This window comes from Onychostruthus taczanowskii, unplaced genomic scaffold (assembly GCF_017590055.1).
Source record: "Onychostruthus taczanowskii isolate IOZ18803 unplaced genomic scaffold, ASM1759005v1 scaffold19, whole genome shotgun sequence".
NCBI classification, from domain to species: domain Eukaryota; kingdom Metazoa; phylum Chordata; class Aves; order Passeriformes; family Passeridae; genus Onychostruthus; species Onychostruthus taczanowskii.
In genome coordinates, this window is record NW_024499128.1 from 4,694,272 (window position 1) to 4,713,700 (window position 19,429).

A 19,429-nucleotide genomic window follows, 5' to 3' on the forward strand; every position below is an offset into this window, starting at 1 on the left:
CCTTTTGTTACAGCAGCTGAGAATTCAGCTGTTGGCAGCCAAGGTCGCCGTGCTAAAGCCGCTGAGAAACACTGACTGAAGCTGAGAATCCAGCAACGATTTTTAAGTGGCTGAATTCCTTCAGAGAAAATTGTTTAACTGCATTTTTTTAATGATGCTACTGCTATCAGTAACTTGATAGTTCTCACCAGGACAGTTATTTATGTCATATATTTAGTCCAGGTGTTTAATTTTTTTTTCATTAATTGTTCTGACTACATTGGTAAAAGAACAAGACAGCAAATCTCTTTCAAGCTTATTTAGCTCTGACTATAGCTGTTTAGAGACTAAATGAAATGAGACTTGTCTAATAATGTGTATAATCACAAAAAACCTGATAAAACTTGATTGAGCTTGATCTGTTAGCAGTGTGATAATGGAGCAGTGAGCAAGTAATGTTTATGCTTGCAGTTTTAAATTCATTTATGTGTATATGTTAATTACAAGAAATCAAAATCACTGGAATTTACTATTATGGCACTTGAAATACACTGTGAACACTTGTACTAATTATTTTAGTTAATGTGAAGGTATAATAATCTCTAATATACACATTTCCTACCCAGGTCATGCAGTGCTCTGTAATCTCACATCAGCCTTTACTGTCAATTAAGCCCAAGTAGTGACATTTTTCAATTTTTTTTTTCTACCTTTGTTTTATATTATTAAATTGTTTAATTAAGGGTTTTCAAATCGTTATTTATAACACGTTTCACCATTTGTGCTTTTATAAATGTGTATGTTTTAAGTGGAACAAGCTAAAACACCTGATTGTTTCAATCAGCTTTACCGACCTGCAGTCATATTTAATAATGTTTTCTAACTGCTCCTTGGTGTGTTTGCTGTCTGCATCTCTCACTCTCTTTGTTAGGCCATACTTGGATTGTAAGATCTTCTAGGACTGTATCTGTTACATATTTTCATGTTTTTCTGTGCCATCTAATGTGTGTTTCAGGCTGTGAGCCCAGGCATGTGTTACTGTGCATAGTTTAAACAGGAGGTGACAGAAAAGGCCTGACAATAGACAAGCTGAAAGCAGAGGTGCCCCGGCTGTACGCAGCTCATTGCTGATGTGTTGGTGGCCATTGAGGCACTGCAGCCTTGAAGGCTGCCAGAAGATTACTTTGTGTAATGGGGGAAAAAATACAGCCAGGCAAGGCCCCAGAGCTGCAGCAGCTTGTGCTGGTGAAAGGTACAGGCTTACCTTCCACGACTGACATCCTGTAAAAAGCAGCCATGAATGTGGGAGAGAATTGACAGAGTCACTGTGGGACTGAGGGAGATGCAGGTGCCCTCTCTGCCCTGTGTCCTTCCTCTGTCTCTCTCCCTCCTTTCTCTCCTTCAAGCATCCAGGGCCCCTGCCTACAGCCGGGATGTGTGGCTGTCCCGGTGCTGCTTCCAGGGGCCCAGCTCTACTGGGACATTCTCGGGTGGCAGCCAGCTCCCCCTGCCTGCAAGCTGTGCTCTGTGTATATGTGTGTGCATCACCACTTTGCGTTTTCCCCCAGGAATTCGCACGTTCCGCTAACGCTCCTAACTCCTCCATAAAGCCTCAATAAGGCACATCAGCTCAGTTCAGCTAATTACAATTTTGGGCAACAGTATGTTTTTTATGTGAAAAGTGAAACTCCTGGCTGCATGCCTCCTCAAAATTGTATACCCTATCCTGTCTCCCATGCAGTGTTTCTTCATGTAATAAAACAGGCAATGATGCGCAACAAGATTTTAAAAACAGGTGCCAAATGTTGGGATTCTGAGTTCGTATTTAGACAGCAAGTAAGTGACAGTTTTTCAAATTAGTACTTCTCCATTTGACTCCTGCTTCACAATTTGATGATCAGAATATGAGATGAGATGGGCATACTGGCTTTTATACAATTAGTCCCTCTTACGAGCTGTGACATGTCCAGAGAGGAGAGTGAAGTTATTTACATTCAGAATAGACAAGCTGCAGAGCTGAGGAACATCAGAACTGATGGTTCTGGTGGCCAGACAGTGGTATGGCTTCATTTCTGTTTATAATCACTGTAGCATTTGAAGGCATCCTCTCTCCTGGGAGAATCACAACTGGATTAGCTTGAGCTTCTTCCCCATGCCCAAACTGGATGTGCAACTGCCATGGTCCAAAATATTTGCCTCTCTCTTTCTGTCAAATATGGAGTGCCTTAACGTTACTCCCTCCAAAAGTGTAGTTTTTATAGACAATAAATCTTGAGACACAGGCTGCAGCATATAATTGCAAACACCTTACAGGATAACTCTAAAAAAATCCTCTTTAATTGCCTAATTTTCTAAACTGGGGAAAGCATACACCATAGCAAATGTTCCTAGTCAAAGCATTTTTATTTAAAACCTATTTGTGAATGTTCTGAATTCTCTTACTTAAAAAACCATATTGGGCTGGTCAGGAAAGGTCAGTGAATACTTTGTGTAAGAGCTGAAGTTGGTACGTCCCAGGAAGTCTTACCTGTCTTTTGGTCCAGGATCCACTAAAAAGGTGCATTGAGGAATGTCCAGGTTTATCACACTTGATAAAAATCCACAGTCATTTGGCCATGTGTGTTCTTCCTTGTTAGGAAGTGTTTTCCAGGCGTTTGCTGTGCAGGGCTGTACATTTGCAGCTGCTGTGCAGCCAGCTGGGCTGTCCTTGGCGAGGCAGGTGCTGCACTCGTGCTCACTGCGTCACGCAGGACTGGCGTGGTCACACTGCAGGGACGAGGTGTTGGGAGCTGGAGCTCTGCTGCTGGTGGGTTTTCCACACAGGATGAGATAGGAGTGTAATGCTGAAATCTGCATGCAAATGCACAAGCTGCCATTTATACATTTGTGAACTGAATAAATTACAGAGAAATGTCAGGTCCAATTCAAGTTCTTAATGCTACATTAAGAACTGCTGGTAAGACATTCCACAAAGGAAAAAACCTGTGAACTGCTTTTCATACTGCTTTTAAACTGCCATTAAATAACCAGTTTTGCTAAAACAAAGGATCATTCATTTATTTTTAAAATTTGGCCAGATAAACCTAGGCTGCGCTGCTAATTGTGAGGTATATGTATATACATGCCTAATTTGTGAGGCATGTATATAAGGAGATATTTTGTCAAGTTTTAATTTTAACTAAAAATATTATAATTCTCAAAAGAAATCCCTTTCTCATCTAGAATGCAAGAGCATAAATGCTAATGTTTGATTTGTCCACATAATAGGCATATGAGCAGGTAAAAAAATAGTGTGGTAAAATAGACTCCACATATAAAAATGGCTCTAAGCATTTCACCTTTACTATATTTACCTTTTTTGCTATTTGAACTGTCTGCTTGGTTGACTAACAAAAGCAAGTTTGTGTATTTTTTTAACACCCAGCAGCATGGCACAGCTGAGGAGGAGGCAGCTGTATTCCAGTGTCACTTGCAGTTTCAGCAAAATTGTCAGCTAAATCCCAATTCCTGAATCTTTGTCAGTGGAGAATTGTAATAGAGCTTGAAGTAGAAAATACACAGATTGACTTTTTAGGTGCAAGGCAGAAGCAGAAGCTTTCAAATGTTTATACTGAATCAGGGTATAGGTAAAGGTTGTATTTGTTTGAGTGCAAGGTAACATTTCTATTAATATGTCACAGCCTGATCAATAGGGCAGTGTTTAGGTGTGACCTAATTTCCTGACCACAAGGTAGTGTAATCTAACTAAACTCACTGCATCTATTTCTTCTGCTGTCGTAACCGAACTCTGATGTGCTTGGTAGGATGGAATCCAAACCAAAATGATTCTTGGCTATTTTCTTCTCCAAACTCTTACACTAGTGTTAATTAATAATAGCTATATATAATATAGCTATAATATTTTATATATAATATATGTATATTATATAATATATATTATATAATAACAATATAATATAATAATAGTATATATATTTATATATAGTATAGCTGTATATAATATAGCTATAATAATTTGGGTAAGCAGCACGTTATTTGTTAAATATCTAATGATAACTGTTTAAAGAAATGCCACTGTGGTTGCATAAATAAACATTTTGTAGTAATTATCTGATTCTAGTAAAACCTAATGGAGCGTTCAAAGCCTCAAACAGCTTACTGTGAAATTAAATTTGCTCTAATCAGCCCAGAGTAGGGAAGCATCAGAGATCTCCACACAAGTCCAACAGGCTCCTATTGCAGAGAAACCACTGGGCTGTCAGAAGCAAATGTTTAATCTTCAGCAAGTGTATATTTATTTGTATTTTAGACCATGTTCTCTAGTCTAGTCTACAGTTGAATTTAGAAATCTGATTAGCAGATCAATATCTCTGAATATTAAAATCTTGGAGATGTAATTAGCTATACAATTTTCTCAGATCTTACATTTATGATACAAGTACTAGAGACTACTAAAAGTCTAGTACAAGTGCTGGATCTTTTTATGATGTTTTTTAATTAATTTTAGTTTTGGTACTGTAGCATAGAGGGTTTTTTTCTGTTTGTGATGATTTCATCAGAAGCACAGACCCAAAGGCAGTGGTGGCCTGTGCTTGCTGTGACAGCTCTGTGTTGCTGGGAGATGAGCAAGGATAAGAGCAGACTTGAGCTTAAGTGAAGGATAGTACTTATTTTCACAGCAGAACATGGAGCAGTAAATGCCATGAATTAGGTTGTTCTGTGGGCACCTGAGTGGCTGGCACTCAGAAAAATGTCAGCATTTGCAGTCATTATATTTAATGTCATGCACTGAAAGCAGAAGCAGTTGATCCCCTAATAGGGTTCCTTGTTCAGTCGGGGATTTTGTAATTGCTTTAATGTAATAATTGTTCATTATTAGCTTAAACTAGAGTTAAAATTTCTTCTTGTTTTAATGCCCAAAGTTATATAATAAAATTAATTTGTATTTTCATGTAGGAAAATTTTTGTACAATCATTTTTTGAATATCAGAACAGATTACTTGTTTCGAATGTATTGAAAAAGTCACTTACAGCTGTAGACAAATGACTATTCCAGATTCTGCTTTTCACTGGAACTAATGAAATTAAGTTCTTTATAAGTTAGACTGAGTAGTCAATCAGTTTGTTCAGGAGTGAATATATTCATATTTACATTATTTTTAACTGCGTAATTTTTTGTTCATCATAAAATTTTCGTCAGGCTATTTGAAGATTAGAAATATATATGTCTAAAGAAGAAAGAGGAGACATTTTAGCTATTACAGCACAGACTAAAACAAAAAAAAAACCTATTTCAGAACATAACCATAATGGGTTTATTAAAATGGATCAGCTTATTCCTGCACATAATAATTTGGAATGACACAGTGTGTTGCATTAGTTCATTACAGCAGACACCAGAGGGGAAGCTTTTAAGTTTAAAGCAAGAAACAATGAAGAGCACTGTTAAGATTGAACTGGGTGGCCAGAGAGGTTTCCTTTCTATGCAGTGCCCTGTCCATTATCACATTTTTGTAGCATCCTAGGACAGAAAAGAACATGGAGACCCTAGTGTTTGGTTTGGCTCAGGGCCCACGAGACAGTCACTTTTCTGGGATGATCAATGGTAAAGAGATGAGTAGAGGGAAGAGTCTGGCCCTGGCAATCAGGAGGAGTCACCTGTACTGATGGGATGAAGGGAAGGGCAGGAAAGAAGGCAGCGCAGTGATGAACAGTGTCAGAGCTCTGGGGTGGGGAAGCTCCATCTGTATCAGGGCTCTGAAGAGATGCTGTGGGTTGGTCTTTTGAAAACGGCAAGACTGGAGCTCAGATTTTTGTGTTAATGCACAACAATCAGATGCAGTTGCAGAAGGAGCCTGGCAGGTACAATGTGGTGTTGATGATACCATTGGGTTTGGACCTGTGATGTCTTTCAAGTGACAGTGGCACCAGTGGGGCTGTCCCTGGGGAGGGGTCAGCAGACAGGGACAATGTAGGATCTTCCTTGTAGCCCTCTTAATTTGGAACCAACAGCCAGGTATCCAAGGCAAGAGCAGAGATGAAAGGCAGTCCTAGTTTGGCAGGAGGAGGCTGCTTTCCCACAGAGATGGAGGTAACAGTTACATTTCCTCCAGTGCAGCTGAAACAGAGCGTGTTTGAGTATAGCCTTGGACCCCCTCCTCCCTAGAAATTTAGGGGATAGTGCTAGGGGAGGTCCTTTAAAGGGGGAGTAGGGCAACTGCAGACAGTCATGAAAACACAGGAAACAGGACTCAAACAATGTCTCAAGACTCAAAATAGTTAGACTCTTTGATTTAAGCAATTGTGATGCACTGTAAGGCCCAGGAAAATACACAAATCTATCTGTTGTTTTTTAACAATCATGTGATTGCTTTCAACAATAATTAGTTGTCTTTTGATGTCAGAGTATTTCTGGTATCATCATAAATTACAGAAGGAATGGGCCCAGTGTTTTTCTAAATCTTATTTTCATAGCTGGTGTTTTGACATTTTCTATTTTGCTTTTATCAAGTGTAGGTACTATTTCTATTTTATATTCTGTATAGTATTTTTTGTATTTTTGTCTGCAATGTATGTAGTCTCTTGGGTTAAATGTTAAACAGATTGCAGTTGTCATATCAGGGCCTTTCAAGAGTGTTGCTGGCATAAAACTTGATTTTTCTTTTTTTCTTCTTCAAACTGAAAATATGTGCTTTCCATTAAAAAACAATGTGTTTGCAGCTCCTCTAAGTTTGGGACACTTAAGATACATTATAATACTGAGACCAAGTAATGAGAAATCTAGGAAATGATTGTGCCACATTTTTGCATATTGTTAAATTATTTGAAGATATTTGAGCTAAAGGCTTCTCTTGCCTTGGGGGGAGTACTTAGACTTCACCTAAGACCAAGCCAGGAATGCCTGGGGGTACCACCTCATAATGCCATCATAATCTCCCCACTTCCCCCTCCTGATTCATATCAGTAGAAAAACGGGTGCAATTGTTAATTAATTGATAATTTTTCATTTGGAATACTTCTGGAGGAAAAGTTACAGTGTTGTTGGGGGTTACTGTATGGGAAGGATTGTGTTATACAAAAATTGCCATCAGCATTGCAGATACAGCTTTGGGGGGAAACAACGCTCTGAGTTGTTTTTAATATCTGGTGCCTTACAAAAACTAAACCCAACCTGATCTTAGAGTGGTGCACCCTTCTGTGGAATACCAAAGGAAATTGTAACTAAGGATTAGTACCTAAAGGATTATTTCTTTGGCAGAATAATCTGTAATTCTGCTGACTGAAGACAGCTTTAGCAAAAGTGCTGTAAAAGTACTGTCTTGAAATCTGCTCTTTCAGTGTGTGAAGAAGGCTGGTTGTCTTGGTTCCTTTAAGCAGTGCAGGACAGAACTCTGGTGCTGTTGAGGCAAACAAGGATACACAACAGAGAACAACAGGCATGGTGACATTGCACCTTCCTGCTCCTGTTCACATCACTCAGCTTTCAAAAAGTATGAGCTGGGAAGCTGTGGAAAATTGCACACAACTGCACCAGCAACAGTTCCCACTTTCATGTTTTATATAAAAGCCAAGCTGCCCTTTATGGGCTATTAATTTGTGAAATAATTTATCTCAGAGCAAGACTTTGTTTACACAACCTAGCATAAAGACAGAAAATTGTGGCCTGGAATTCAAAAATGTCACTGCAGATGATGCCAGGATAAACATCACAGAAATTTATTTCAGTTGCATCTACCCTGGCACTTCACAAATAATTTTTTTCATATTGCCTTTTGGCACTATATTATTTTCCTATTCACCTACAACAAAGCTCCCTCTAAGCCAAAGAAATACATGTCCATCAAACAGAAATATTCTTCATAAAAATTGGAATAATTAGATATTATAGCTCTGTGCCTGAGATTAAAAGGATATTTTTTATGCTTTGGCAGTGACCACTTTAATTTTCCAGTGGCTTCCTTCTTTGCCACTGTCTTTGTCTGCTCTACGTGTTCCTTACCTCAGATGTGAAGTCAGGGAGGTGCCTCAGGAGGGCTCTTGTGGCACACATTGTGTGTTGTGGTGGTGCAGCTCAGGGCCAGTGGGACATCTCAGCCTTTCCTCTCCAGCACTGCACCAGGGGGTCCTGAGACATTCCTCCACTTTTTCCCACTTTTCTCTCTGTGGAATTCTCTTCTTTTGAAGTTGTTTTGACCTTCTGCCAAGAAGATCAAGCCAAGATGTAGTTGTTCTAAATCAGTCTCTCCTTAGTAGGATTTCCTAGGCTCTTGGGCTGAGACCTTGTTTTCCATTTTGAGCAATCTGTTTTCTGCAATAAACACTGAATACGTTTCTCTGTTGCTATAGAAATAATATTTCATTAAATGAGGGAATCAGTGCCCTGCTGTCGACAAATCTAATCTAAGTGTTAGTCTCTAGAGCTTGAATTTCACCGCTGGGAAGAGGTATACATAATTCTGCAAATTATTTCTGTAACTTTTGCATAAATGTCTTTATACTCTGCAACTGTTAGCTAAATTTCCCAAAGTGATAACATGGAGTTTAACATGGTGTAATGTGTTTACATGGATCTGAGCAGAGCCTTCCCCCCTTGAATTTTCCCACCTTCCTCCCCATATATTTTCATATTTAGAGCTTGAAATTTCCAACTCTTTCTATAGGAAAATGGGAAGTGGCAGTAAAAGCAGCTCTCTCAGCCAGATTCCTTACCCTGTGGACAACAGTGTGCCAGGTTTATTTGAATTTTTTGTTTTATTTTTTAAAATTCAGCATCTCCAAGTAATATAGATGTTATTTGCCCTGGGTTTTTTTCTGGGATTAACAAGAGCAGCCTAAACTGACCATTAATATACCCCAAATAGTGACCAGCTCTCTACTACTTTCTAGACTCCCCTGGCTATCTTATGCCTGGTATTTGTCAAGTTACTCTAAGATTTTCCTACAATGACTTTCTACCCTCTGCAGCAGTTAAACCCAAGAGAGCTGCGGATTTTGACTTAATGCACCTCATATCAATGTCCTTACATTTAGCCACAATTTATACCTACTATGGGTTTTTTTTCTCAGTGTTTTTACAAAGCTGTAGAATTCTGGTAACAGCAATAAGGTGGTACTAAAGCCTGTAACTGTACGGTGTGTAAAACAAAATTTTTGTTAATAAGGCTCAGTGTTTGTCAACATATTCATCATGAGTATTTTGAAGAAATTGTAAAAACCCCTTTTATCTCATAGAATACAGGAATTGCAATACAGGAACCCATTTATGCCTTTCTGTATAAGGTATGTGTGTAGTTAGGAAAGTAAAACACAATTTAAAAGTACCCTATGATTGATTGGTGCAGACCTGTGTTCAAGTGTATGTTAGAAACTCTGAATACAGAGTTCTTGTAAAAATCCTGTTACAGCTCTTGGTTAAAAATGGAATTATTATTTGTGAAATGGGCCCATGCTAGATGTGTGTTATGTATTGCAGGACAAAACCAATTTATACATGTTCATTTAATTAATTAATAATAATTGTGTCAATGGCCTCTAGTTAAAAATTAGTCCTTAGAAAACATAGGAAAACCTCTGTAATCATTAGAAGAAAATAATTACCCTTTTAAAACTTCTTTCTAAATTTTTTCAGTGATTGTAAATCAGTCTGTCAATACAATACATCTTCATAGGCTGGGACAAATTCCTGACATCCAGAAGAGTACCTGTATGGATATGCATATTAATATAAATAAATTGCAGGGAAAACTAGCAAAGTACACAACTAATTTCTTTTTATCTAATGGTATTCTTCTTATTAAAAGAGACTCATCATATAAGTAAGTTGTCACAAGACACTGTGATTAAATTTTTGCTGTTAAAATAGTACTTGTAATGAAAAAAAACCACCCAAAAAGAACCGACAACCCTTAATTTTGTTGCACAGCCATAAAATATAAGTCAGAAATTGGCCTGGTTTTTACCCTTGTGCTGTTACACCATCCAAGGCTGCTGCATTTTTTCACCACATCATGAGTCTGTAGATGAAAAGAATCAGCTGAAGCTCCTGGTGCAAAGCAGTGACCATGGCATCACCTTCTGCTGTGCTCTCTGCTGGTCCTGTCCAGAGCCTGCCTTCAGGCCAGCTACTGCAAATGGCTTGGCTTTGGGAAGGGAGGGTCTAGGCTGGGTGGATGTACAGGGATAAAATGGAGATATTTTCATGATCACATCTAATACACAATATTTTCTTACTATGCACAGTTCCATAAACAAAAGCTAACAATGAAGGTGAGAAAAAAACCCATAAACACTCAATTTTTTTTTTTTCCTTTAGGAACCCGATGGAAAAAAAACCAAGAGCAAGATTTAAAGGATGTTCTGAAAAACACTGACCAGGACATACCACTGGTATTCGTCAGTGGGAATCATGACATTGGCAATACTCCATCCAGAGAAACCATAGATGATTATTGCCAGAACTGGGGAGATGACTACTTCAGCTTTTGGGTTGGAGGTGTTTTCTTTCTTGTGTTGAATTCTCAGCTATACTTTGATTCTTCCAAGTGCCCTGAGTTAAGGCAAGCCCAGGATGCCTGGCTCGATGAGCAGCTGGCTGTGGCTGCAAACCAGAAATGCAAGCATATAATTGTATTTCAGCACATCCCTCTGTTTCTGAGCAAACCTGATGAAGATGACGATTACTTCAACTTGGGGAAATCAGTTCGTCAGGAGATAATGGAAAAGTTTCATAAAGCAGGTATTTTCTCAAACTTTCCTACTCTTGAATTTTTGTTTCAAATTGTTAATGGCTCTGCTGCCAGACAAAATACATTTAACTTAAATGGCACTGTTTTCAAAGAATTTTTGAATACAGCTTATAAACCTCATTGTTTCCCATAGATCAGAATTATCAACTGAATCTACTCACCTGTAAAAAGTACCAAACAAAATTTAAAACTTTGAATGAAAAGTAAAAAGCTAAACATTAAAAGTTCCTTAACATAAATAGCAAGGTTTCCATTTTGTAAGTACTGACAGATACAAGACAACCTGAGTTTTTCCTGCCTACGGAGGGGAAGATCAGGTATTGCCATAGGAGAAAAATACAGAATGTATGTTTTACATAAAACATGGAAACAGAATTCAGAATTACCTTGGAGGTTGCTTTCTCCCACACTGAGCCAATTTTAAACCAAGAGTGTAATGCACCCCAGATTTATTCAGTGTTAAAACAAGTCTTGCTCTGCTAAAATCAATCCTTTGCACATCCGCTTCTAATAGGAGCCATGTCTGGGATGAAGGGCAGGTGGAGCATGTGCTAAATGAGTAATTGTACCAAATCCCTCAGCTTTGTGTGATGCCACTTGAGCGCCATGGAGACAGACACAGTACACAGCTACTCCTCCATGCTGTTTCCATTGTTTTCTGGTAATTGCCTTCATGTTCCTGGAGTGTGCCAGTCCCTCAAAATTTCCTGCCATCCTGCCATCGCTGCATCAGAATGTCATTTTCTCTGTATCTCTAAGAGAGCACATTATTTGGATTACTGAACAATGCAAATTTTTTATGATCTTGTTCCCAATTTACCATCTAATTGTTAAGCCTGGACTCATCCAACTCAGCCTAATTTCCAAGCTCTCAATCTCCTACTGTTTCCAATCAGTAGGGCCAAAATTCACAGCTATCTGAGGGCTCTCCAGGGCGCTGATGTGTTTGAAGATTCAAGATTTACAAGTGGGGTTTTTTTCCCCATAAGGAGACACACTGAGGACATGTCATCTTTTTTCATTTTTGTCTTAGTGTTAATATAGTGGGAAGTGTTGCTCTTGGAGAGCTGGGCAGCTGTGGCTGCCTGTGTACCATGGACTGCAGCACATCCTACTTAATGGGTGTATCCCAGAAAACTGGCATTAATGTGGGAACCAAAACAGTTCTTTCCTAGGATTTTCTGTCATCCATTTGGTTTACTAACATTTGACAACAATCAGTACTGGGAACATTATTCATCAAGTGGTGAAAGAAACATTAGCATTGTAACATTGTTGTTACATTGTGGTGTTTCTTAGAAGGGTGTCCAGAGGCTTAACCAGAAATTCGGAAGGCTTCAAGTGGTGGGGGAAAGGTATGGAATGGGAAGTGAGCAATACATCTCTAGGGAAGAAATTCCCAAACTCCTTTCTGTGCCACCTCTCTGTTCCCTCCATCATTTCTCCTTGTGTCCCTCATTCCCATCTCTAATAAATTGTTTGGTTCCTTAATGAGTGTGTTTAAACACAGATCTTTGGCATGCTCGTTACTATACACTGAGTCAATAGGTAACATTTGTAAGCCAATAATCAAACATTTTGCTCCTGAAATGAATACAGAGAACAAGCAGCTCAGTAACTCAGACTGCTGAGAAAAATGAGCTGAATCAAAAGTTGGCTCAGAGTTACCTTAGTAACAGGTGCGTTCTGTTTCCATTTTATTATTCTGTTTAAGAGCAGCTTTTGTGAGGCCACAGAGGTCTCAGTGGGTTGCAGAGAGACTGTTGGCATGGTGGCGTAGAGGCACAGAGATGCAAGGACACCGCTTGCTTTCTGAACCTCTGCTTTGCCAAAGAACAATCAAGTTTAGCACATCATTAGACATGAAACTGGTTTTCCCCCAGTTCATTTCATGCATTCTTGAAGGATTAAAACCCAGAACGTTGCCAATGAAATCCCAACATACTTTGATGTTTTTTTTTAATTTAGAAATTTGGTATAACTATTTATTCTGGAAAAACAAAGTCAGTGTGCCTTTTCAGGAGACCACCAGGCTGCCACTATTCTTCTCCCGCAACCTGTCACCAGTCCTTCCTTCCTTCCTTCTGCCTCTTGCTGTTTCAGTGCTTGTAACTGTATTTTTTGTGTCATTATGTCAGTAACATGCATAGTTTAGGGTGTTTGGCATTATTAGATGGACATCATATTTCAGTTGTTTGTAACAGAAGATCAAACCTGGAATTACCCCAGTTATCATGTTTATACTTTTTCTAGAAGTGTCAAACATGGAAGCATAACTCAGCAGGTTAGAGAGGTACAGGAAAGGAAAGATAATCTAGTAATTCAGGTCTTTATGAGAACAAAGAAATTCATATGAATTGTGTAGGAAATAGATACTTAAAGTATGGTCGTATTGGTCATATGGTCACAGGTGCTTTAAACTGAGGTGTGCAACTTCAGAAAATTCTCATTTTAATTCCAAAGCCCAGATCTTCTGTAGTTATTGTCTTCTAATCACCTCCATGTTACATAATGGTTTTGGTGTAAGTATCTGCTCATTACAAGCAGAGATAAAAGACTAGCTGTAGAGGCTACATCTGGTATGAAATACTGAATTACATTTCTCACATTCGAAGTGTCCTTAACAGTTGGGCTAATTAAAGATAAAATCATGTCCTTATGATAAATATTTATAATTGAAAATCTGGCACTTGTAAATATGTGCAAAGTTAAACCATACTTGTAAGCTGCATGTGTAAGAAATCCTGCTAGACCATGGTTTTCTTAAATGCATTATAAGAACTGTTGTCCTTGAAAATGTGGTTTCGGTCACAGTGAAAACCAGCTCAGCTGAGAGCAGAGTTGAGCATTTAAGTAGAGATACCTTTGTGAAGGTGTATTGGTATAACTTCTGCAAGTTAAGCCAAAGTTGTCAAAGCTCTGTCTCTTCTGCGTGCAGACGTTAAGTACAGAAAAAACCCGCGTGCAGGAACTGTGAAAGAGCTGACCTGACGTTCTCATCTGTAAGATCTGCTGGAGTCACTCGACTCTGCTGCATGAAATGCATATTCAGCTTTTAAGGATTTTACAGTGCTGATATAAATAGGTTTCCTCATAGCATTGTAGGGAAAATAAAGAAGTAGTAATGGTCTAGCCAAAAATCTGGTCTGCAAGTCATGTGTCTTTGATAAACATAAGCAGCAAATTAAGTTTTCAAATCAGGCAGTTTATGTAATAGAAGACCTACTTTTTCTCACATATCTCATTCCAGTAAAACTTTCTTAGGACATTAAATATTTTTTTTCTATGACCTGAAAAGTATGCGTATTTTTGGTGAGCTATATACAGTCTTTTAAAGACTTTTTGTCCTTAGAACTGATACACTGAGCATTACTTATATTAGGTAATACAATATAGTAATAAATGTTTCTTAATGGCACAAATCAACTAAAACATTTAAGCAAATGTCTAAAGATGTTTAGGAGCTCTGTTGAATAAAACCTAAATTAATATATGGTTTTTCACCAATAGGGTTGAAAAGAGATCTTGCTTCAGAGTTAGATTAAGAATATGTGGTCTATGTAGCTGAGAGATGATGCATCTTAGAGAAAATAACTAGACCAGAGATAGAAATATACAGAAGGAAATTCCCTACAGTCTTCAGCTACTTTTAATTAAAAAGTTTTAAATTCATCCAAGTGTCTTCAAAGCAATTTTTCAGATGTGGTTAAAAGTATTTAATATGCACATAGGGGCAAAAATAACAACCTAACTTCATTAAATGGTGTATTTTTTCATTATATTTGTGACTGGAGGTGCTGCAACTTCTAACACCTTTACTCATTAAAAGAGTGTGATATATCTACATTCTCCTCTTAGAAATGTTGTGACAGGAGAGCAGTGTTAAAAGAAGAAGAAGCTCTCAGAACATCCACAGCTGAGATATATTTGAGCACAGAATTAAAGCATGGAGTGTTGAAAGCTGTTGTTTCTAAAATTTACCAGACAACATATGCTATGTTTCATTATTTTCTTTGTTGTGTAATCAGAGTTGACAAGGGAGTAATATTTTCATCTTCCTGCCATTGAGACCTCGATTTTGGCAAAGCCCATACATTGAGTGAGTAATCTCATTGCTTATATGTCAGTATTTAAGATAATTTAAATACTCTCAACTTCAGTGATTTAGATCAACCTCTTTCAAGATTGCAATTATGCACTTATGGCCCAGGTAGAGTGACCACATTTAATATATTCTAGGTAAGAATAGTTCCCCAGGTATGATAATGTAAATATTGCATGGACATACACAGATTTTTTTAATTGTTTTTTCAGAAATTTAGCAGCAAGTACAATATACATATACTCTGTAAGGATATTAAGTGATATTTGTTCTCAGAAAAAAAAAATTAAATCAGTTTTATCCACTGGACTAAAGCTTCTTCTTGATCCTTAGAGCACACAGCAGTCCAGGACTGCTTGGGGTTTGTGTCAGCTCTGTGAGAAAGCATCACTTTCGAGTGGAAAAAAGCAGGCATTCACAAAAATGAACTTGAAGGACAGAGTGACCTTCTAGAGACAGGACCTCTAAAGGCTTATTTAGACCAGTGCTCTAATTAGGTGATCTGGAATCACCCTCTGGCTGTGCCTGTTGTTTCTCCTCTGATTATATAGGAAAAACAAGTGACACTAAAACCCTTTTCTATATAGCCCTATTTAGTATTGTCTTATAGAAAGAAACTTTCAACATAAATATACTTTCCAAAATAATATTTTGTCTCCTACTTACGCTGACCAACTGACCACCAGCCACACCAAACTCCTGATTCTTTAGGGTACAAAGCAAATTTAAGACAGAGGATTCCTGCACGTTCGCAGGATAATGTTTGCAAAGAAGAGTGCATGGGATATTTTTATTGGTATGTTTATAGAGCTGTGCAATGTAATTCTAATTACTCAGTTCTCTTTTATTCATACAGCTCTTCTTAGGAGGAAGGTCAACACAGAGCTTCAAAAGGGCTACACAAAATAATTCTGTATGCTACTGAGGGCTGACCAAAAAGCTTATGAAAGAGAGGATGTTGATCCCCATTACTTACCAGTGGGACTGTTTCCTTCTACTGGTGCTCTGCTGGGAAATTATTGGGGGTTTTTTTTGATAACAGGGTCTGAGAGCTGCCTGAGCACTGAGCAGTTAACAGTGCTGTGACTGATGCTTTCACATCTTTGTTTGCTGCTGTAACACCTGCTTTGCAGATGAGGCAGTGGGAGCACTCTGAAATTGCAATGAGATAAAATCAATTCTATTCCACTGAAGAGATTTTGTTTTCAAAGACTTCTAAATATTATTATTCCTTGTGTAGCACTGGAGTCTTGAAAAGATGAGATACACCACGTGCCCAGGGGAGAAAAAAAGGTGCAGCAAAAAATGCCTATGGTTAATGTGGCTCTTGTAGGGAAACTGAAAGAACATCATTTTGGAGTGCAAAATTGTTGAGAGAACAGGTATTACTCTTGAACCGACCACATTGTTCAGCACTTCAGACAGCAGCTGTGCTCTGCAAGTGAAAGGAAGAAAGAAAAGCTAGTTTGTGCCTGATACTCCAGGGAAAATGTTCAAGATCGATTTACCCATATGACTTAAAAGGTTGTATTTGCCAGAAACACTGCCTTTTACAAAATACCTATGTACTCTTACCTGTGTGGGGGTGTACACACACATCTCAGAGTAGCATCTCTCTGTGCCTGGATACTTGCTTGGTTCTCCTCTCTTTGAAAACTATGACAGGGTACAAGAGTGTTGATAGCATTCAGATGCTCCAATACAATTTAATGTCTTTACAGAACTGCTTCTCCACCTTTTTGCTTCCACTTTGGCTCTACTGGTGCTCTTCCCTAGCTCCTGCACTTTTGGGGACAAATGTATCCAGGATCAGCTTTTTCTAGTCTGTCCTCTTTCTCCAGTCCTTAAATGAGAAACAGATTTGTGTGCTGACCCAGGGATTTTTGCATAAACATAACTCTACTTAAAATCTGATTTTGTCATTACACTTGAACAGCTAACTGAAAAGCAGAGTTAGAGTAATGGGACCAGAATGAGGGCCTCAATAGCCCAGTCTCCTGCTGCTCCTACTCCGCAGACTCTTGTGAAGGGCACAGGATAGAAAACTGCAATGGTATTTTTTTCCAGGCCTCTTCCCACCTCCAAGATTTCTTTCTTTCCAGGACTTACTGTGTCATAATAATGTTACCAAGATAATGCAATTTAGTGATTCCTCTCTAGATTTGTTCAGTGGATTTGTGAAAGCTGCCAGCTTTCACAATGGTCTGCAGGAGGGAATTTCATGTTTCACAGCTCTCTGAAGAAATGCCACCTTTCGTTTGCTTTGAACTTCACCTGGAGTCTGGGTGGAGAGCCATCAACTTGTACAGGAAATGCAGTGAACATGGATTCATGTCTGCAGTTACTGTAAAAAATAGTTCATTAATCAGCACTTAAAAGGTGACAATCTGAACCATGTGATAAATTTCATAGGTCAGTCAGAATGACTTTTTTCCCCAGATTCTCTACAGAGAGCATGGTAAGAGAGGCAAGGTCTGTACTGTACCCATTACATATTTATTATGTCATTCATATTGCACTAATTTAGCCTTCTCCTTCTTTTACAGTCTCATTTGCTTTTGCTGAGAAAAGCATTTATTTAATTGAAGGCTCAGTCTAAATAAAGCATGCTACTGATTGCCTATGCTGATTATTCCAGGCATTCTCCTCCTAATTTGGAAAATCTGCTTGCTTTTCTTTGGTTTATTTTTGTGTTGGTAATTTTTTTCCTATATTTTTACTCTGTCCATAGTGCTGGGTTGAGCAGTTTGATTTCCAGCTGAGGTGAGATCAGTCACATTTTGGACACAGGAAACCTGCCTCAAAAATGGGGTTTGTACATTTGGAGCTAGAGATTGAAAACAGCTTCTTCTGAATTCAGATGGTTTTGGAATCAAGCCATAGAAGTGAGTGTAATTACAGAAATTGGAGTCAGACACCCCTGGAATTTAAACTAGTTCAGGTCTGAATTACAACCCAATATTATCTGATTATGTGAGAAGAACTGTTTCCCAGGTACATGTTTCTTTGGGGTTTTCAAGGTAAACCTGTCTGCATTGTTTTCCATCCTGTGTCACTGCAACTCAGTGTCCCTAGAGACTGGGGCTCTGTATTTCATGAATTAAACTAGAAAACAGTAAATTTTTCAAGTTAAGAAAAGAGGTGAAGATGGGAAATGCTGCTAAAAATTGTCCAACTTCCCGAAGCTGATAAAGTGAGGAAGATGAAAATCCACAAGAGCCTGGTGAAGCTCTACTACTTATTTGGTGAGCTGGCTTTAGAAAGCAGACACAGAAAACAAAAGAGAGGTGAGGAAAGTCTTCAGAGGCACTTCTGAATTTCCTTTTGAAAATGTCTGCAGTAGAAACCATCAAGTGTTCATAATGTGGTTTTCAGTTGGAAAAAGATATCCAAATTAAAAGATGATCTTAGTTTGAAATGTTATTAAAATAGAGTTGTGCTGTAAAGATTCTGCCTTATGAAACAGGTAGCATCAAAGCAGCATGCTAAACTGCATGAGCTGGTAATTCCCTCCCCAGCATTCCCCTCTTGCCTTGCCTCAGCCACTGTGTTGCCTTACAGCCCCAAGGGCCATAATGCAGTCTGTGAATTAGCATAAAACTAAAGTGTTTATATGCTTTTTTCATGGTTGAGCTGATGAAAAGTCTAAGGCTTATCAACATATTTAAGTATTACATCTCATCACATGACTCTTTAACAATTCTTGTTTGGGTTTGTTGTTACATCATTAGTTATTTTTGCTAAGTAGGCTGCTGTGGGCTCAAAGAACTTGTACCAAAATAGGTATTTCGTTCTTTAGTAGAGATGCATTATTCTGAAGGGAAAAAGAATTACCATCAGATCTTTGGAAAAGGAAAATATTTTTGCCTTTCAGATTTAGCTTTTTCAGATCAGAACTAAAAAGGATATTTTGTGCTTGATTAGAAAGTGGTGGTAAATTGCATGGCAGGAGAACCACTTTGGTTTACTGAAATCAGAAGCAATTCCTGTATCTAAACCTTTTTTACAAAGACACTGACTTTTTTCACATCTTGACTGATTCTTAAAAGTCATGTTTGGTAGCAGGCATGCAGCTCATTGGGTTTAGGTGTTTTTTTGACTCAAGTAAAGTTTTAGCACAGACAGAACAAGACCTGGTACCCAGCACTGGGTGGAGCCTGCTCTGTATCTCTGGCTTCCAGTCCTGTCCTGATGAAAAAATTGATTTGGCAGTTCAGACCTTTTTTCCTTAGCAGATACTCTGTAATCTGTGTCATGTTGTTAGACAGTCTGACATCAAATGATAATCACAAATACAGGATGTGTGGATTGTTTTCTTTTTTTTTTTTTTAGCATAACTATCTGCACAGTTTTTTACTTTATTCTGATTTTAATCCATTTTTTCTTTAATGAATAATCCATTAGGTATGAATAGTGTCTTGCAGTAATGGATCCAGCTTTTTTTAGTAGATGGATACTGTGAAACCTCCAGTCACATTTACATTCAAATAACTGTATTTCATAAAAAATGAAATAATGAATGCTTGTGAAGGTGCTGTTCTTTGGACATTTATTTACACGGAAGTTCTTTAGTATTTCATACAGCTTTTATATCAATGCCTCT

The 19,429-nt window shown here is 38.2% G+C and overlaps 1 protein-coding gene across 1 annotated transcript in view; it reads left to right on the top strand.

The window, feature by feature from the left end:
- Positions 1 to 19,429, top strand: part of CPPED1 (calcineurin like phosphoesterase domain containing 1) — a 37,506-nt gene that overhangs the window by 13,305 nt on the left and 4,772 nt on the right. Inside the window, exon 3 of the mRNA XM_041401943.1 lies at positions 10,292 to 10,714. Coding sequence (XP_041257877.1) covers positions 10,292 to 10,714 — 423 coding nt within the window. The remainder of the gene's footprint in view (positions 1 to 10,291; positions 10,715 to 19,429) is intronic.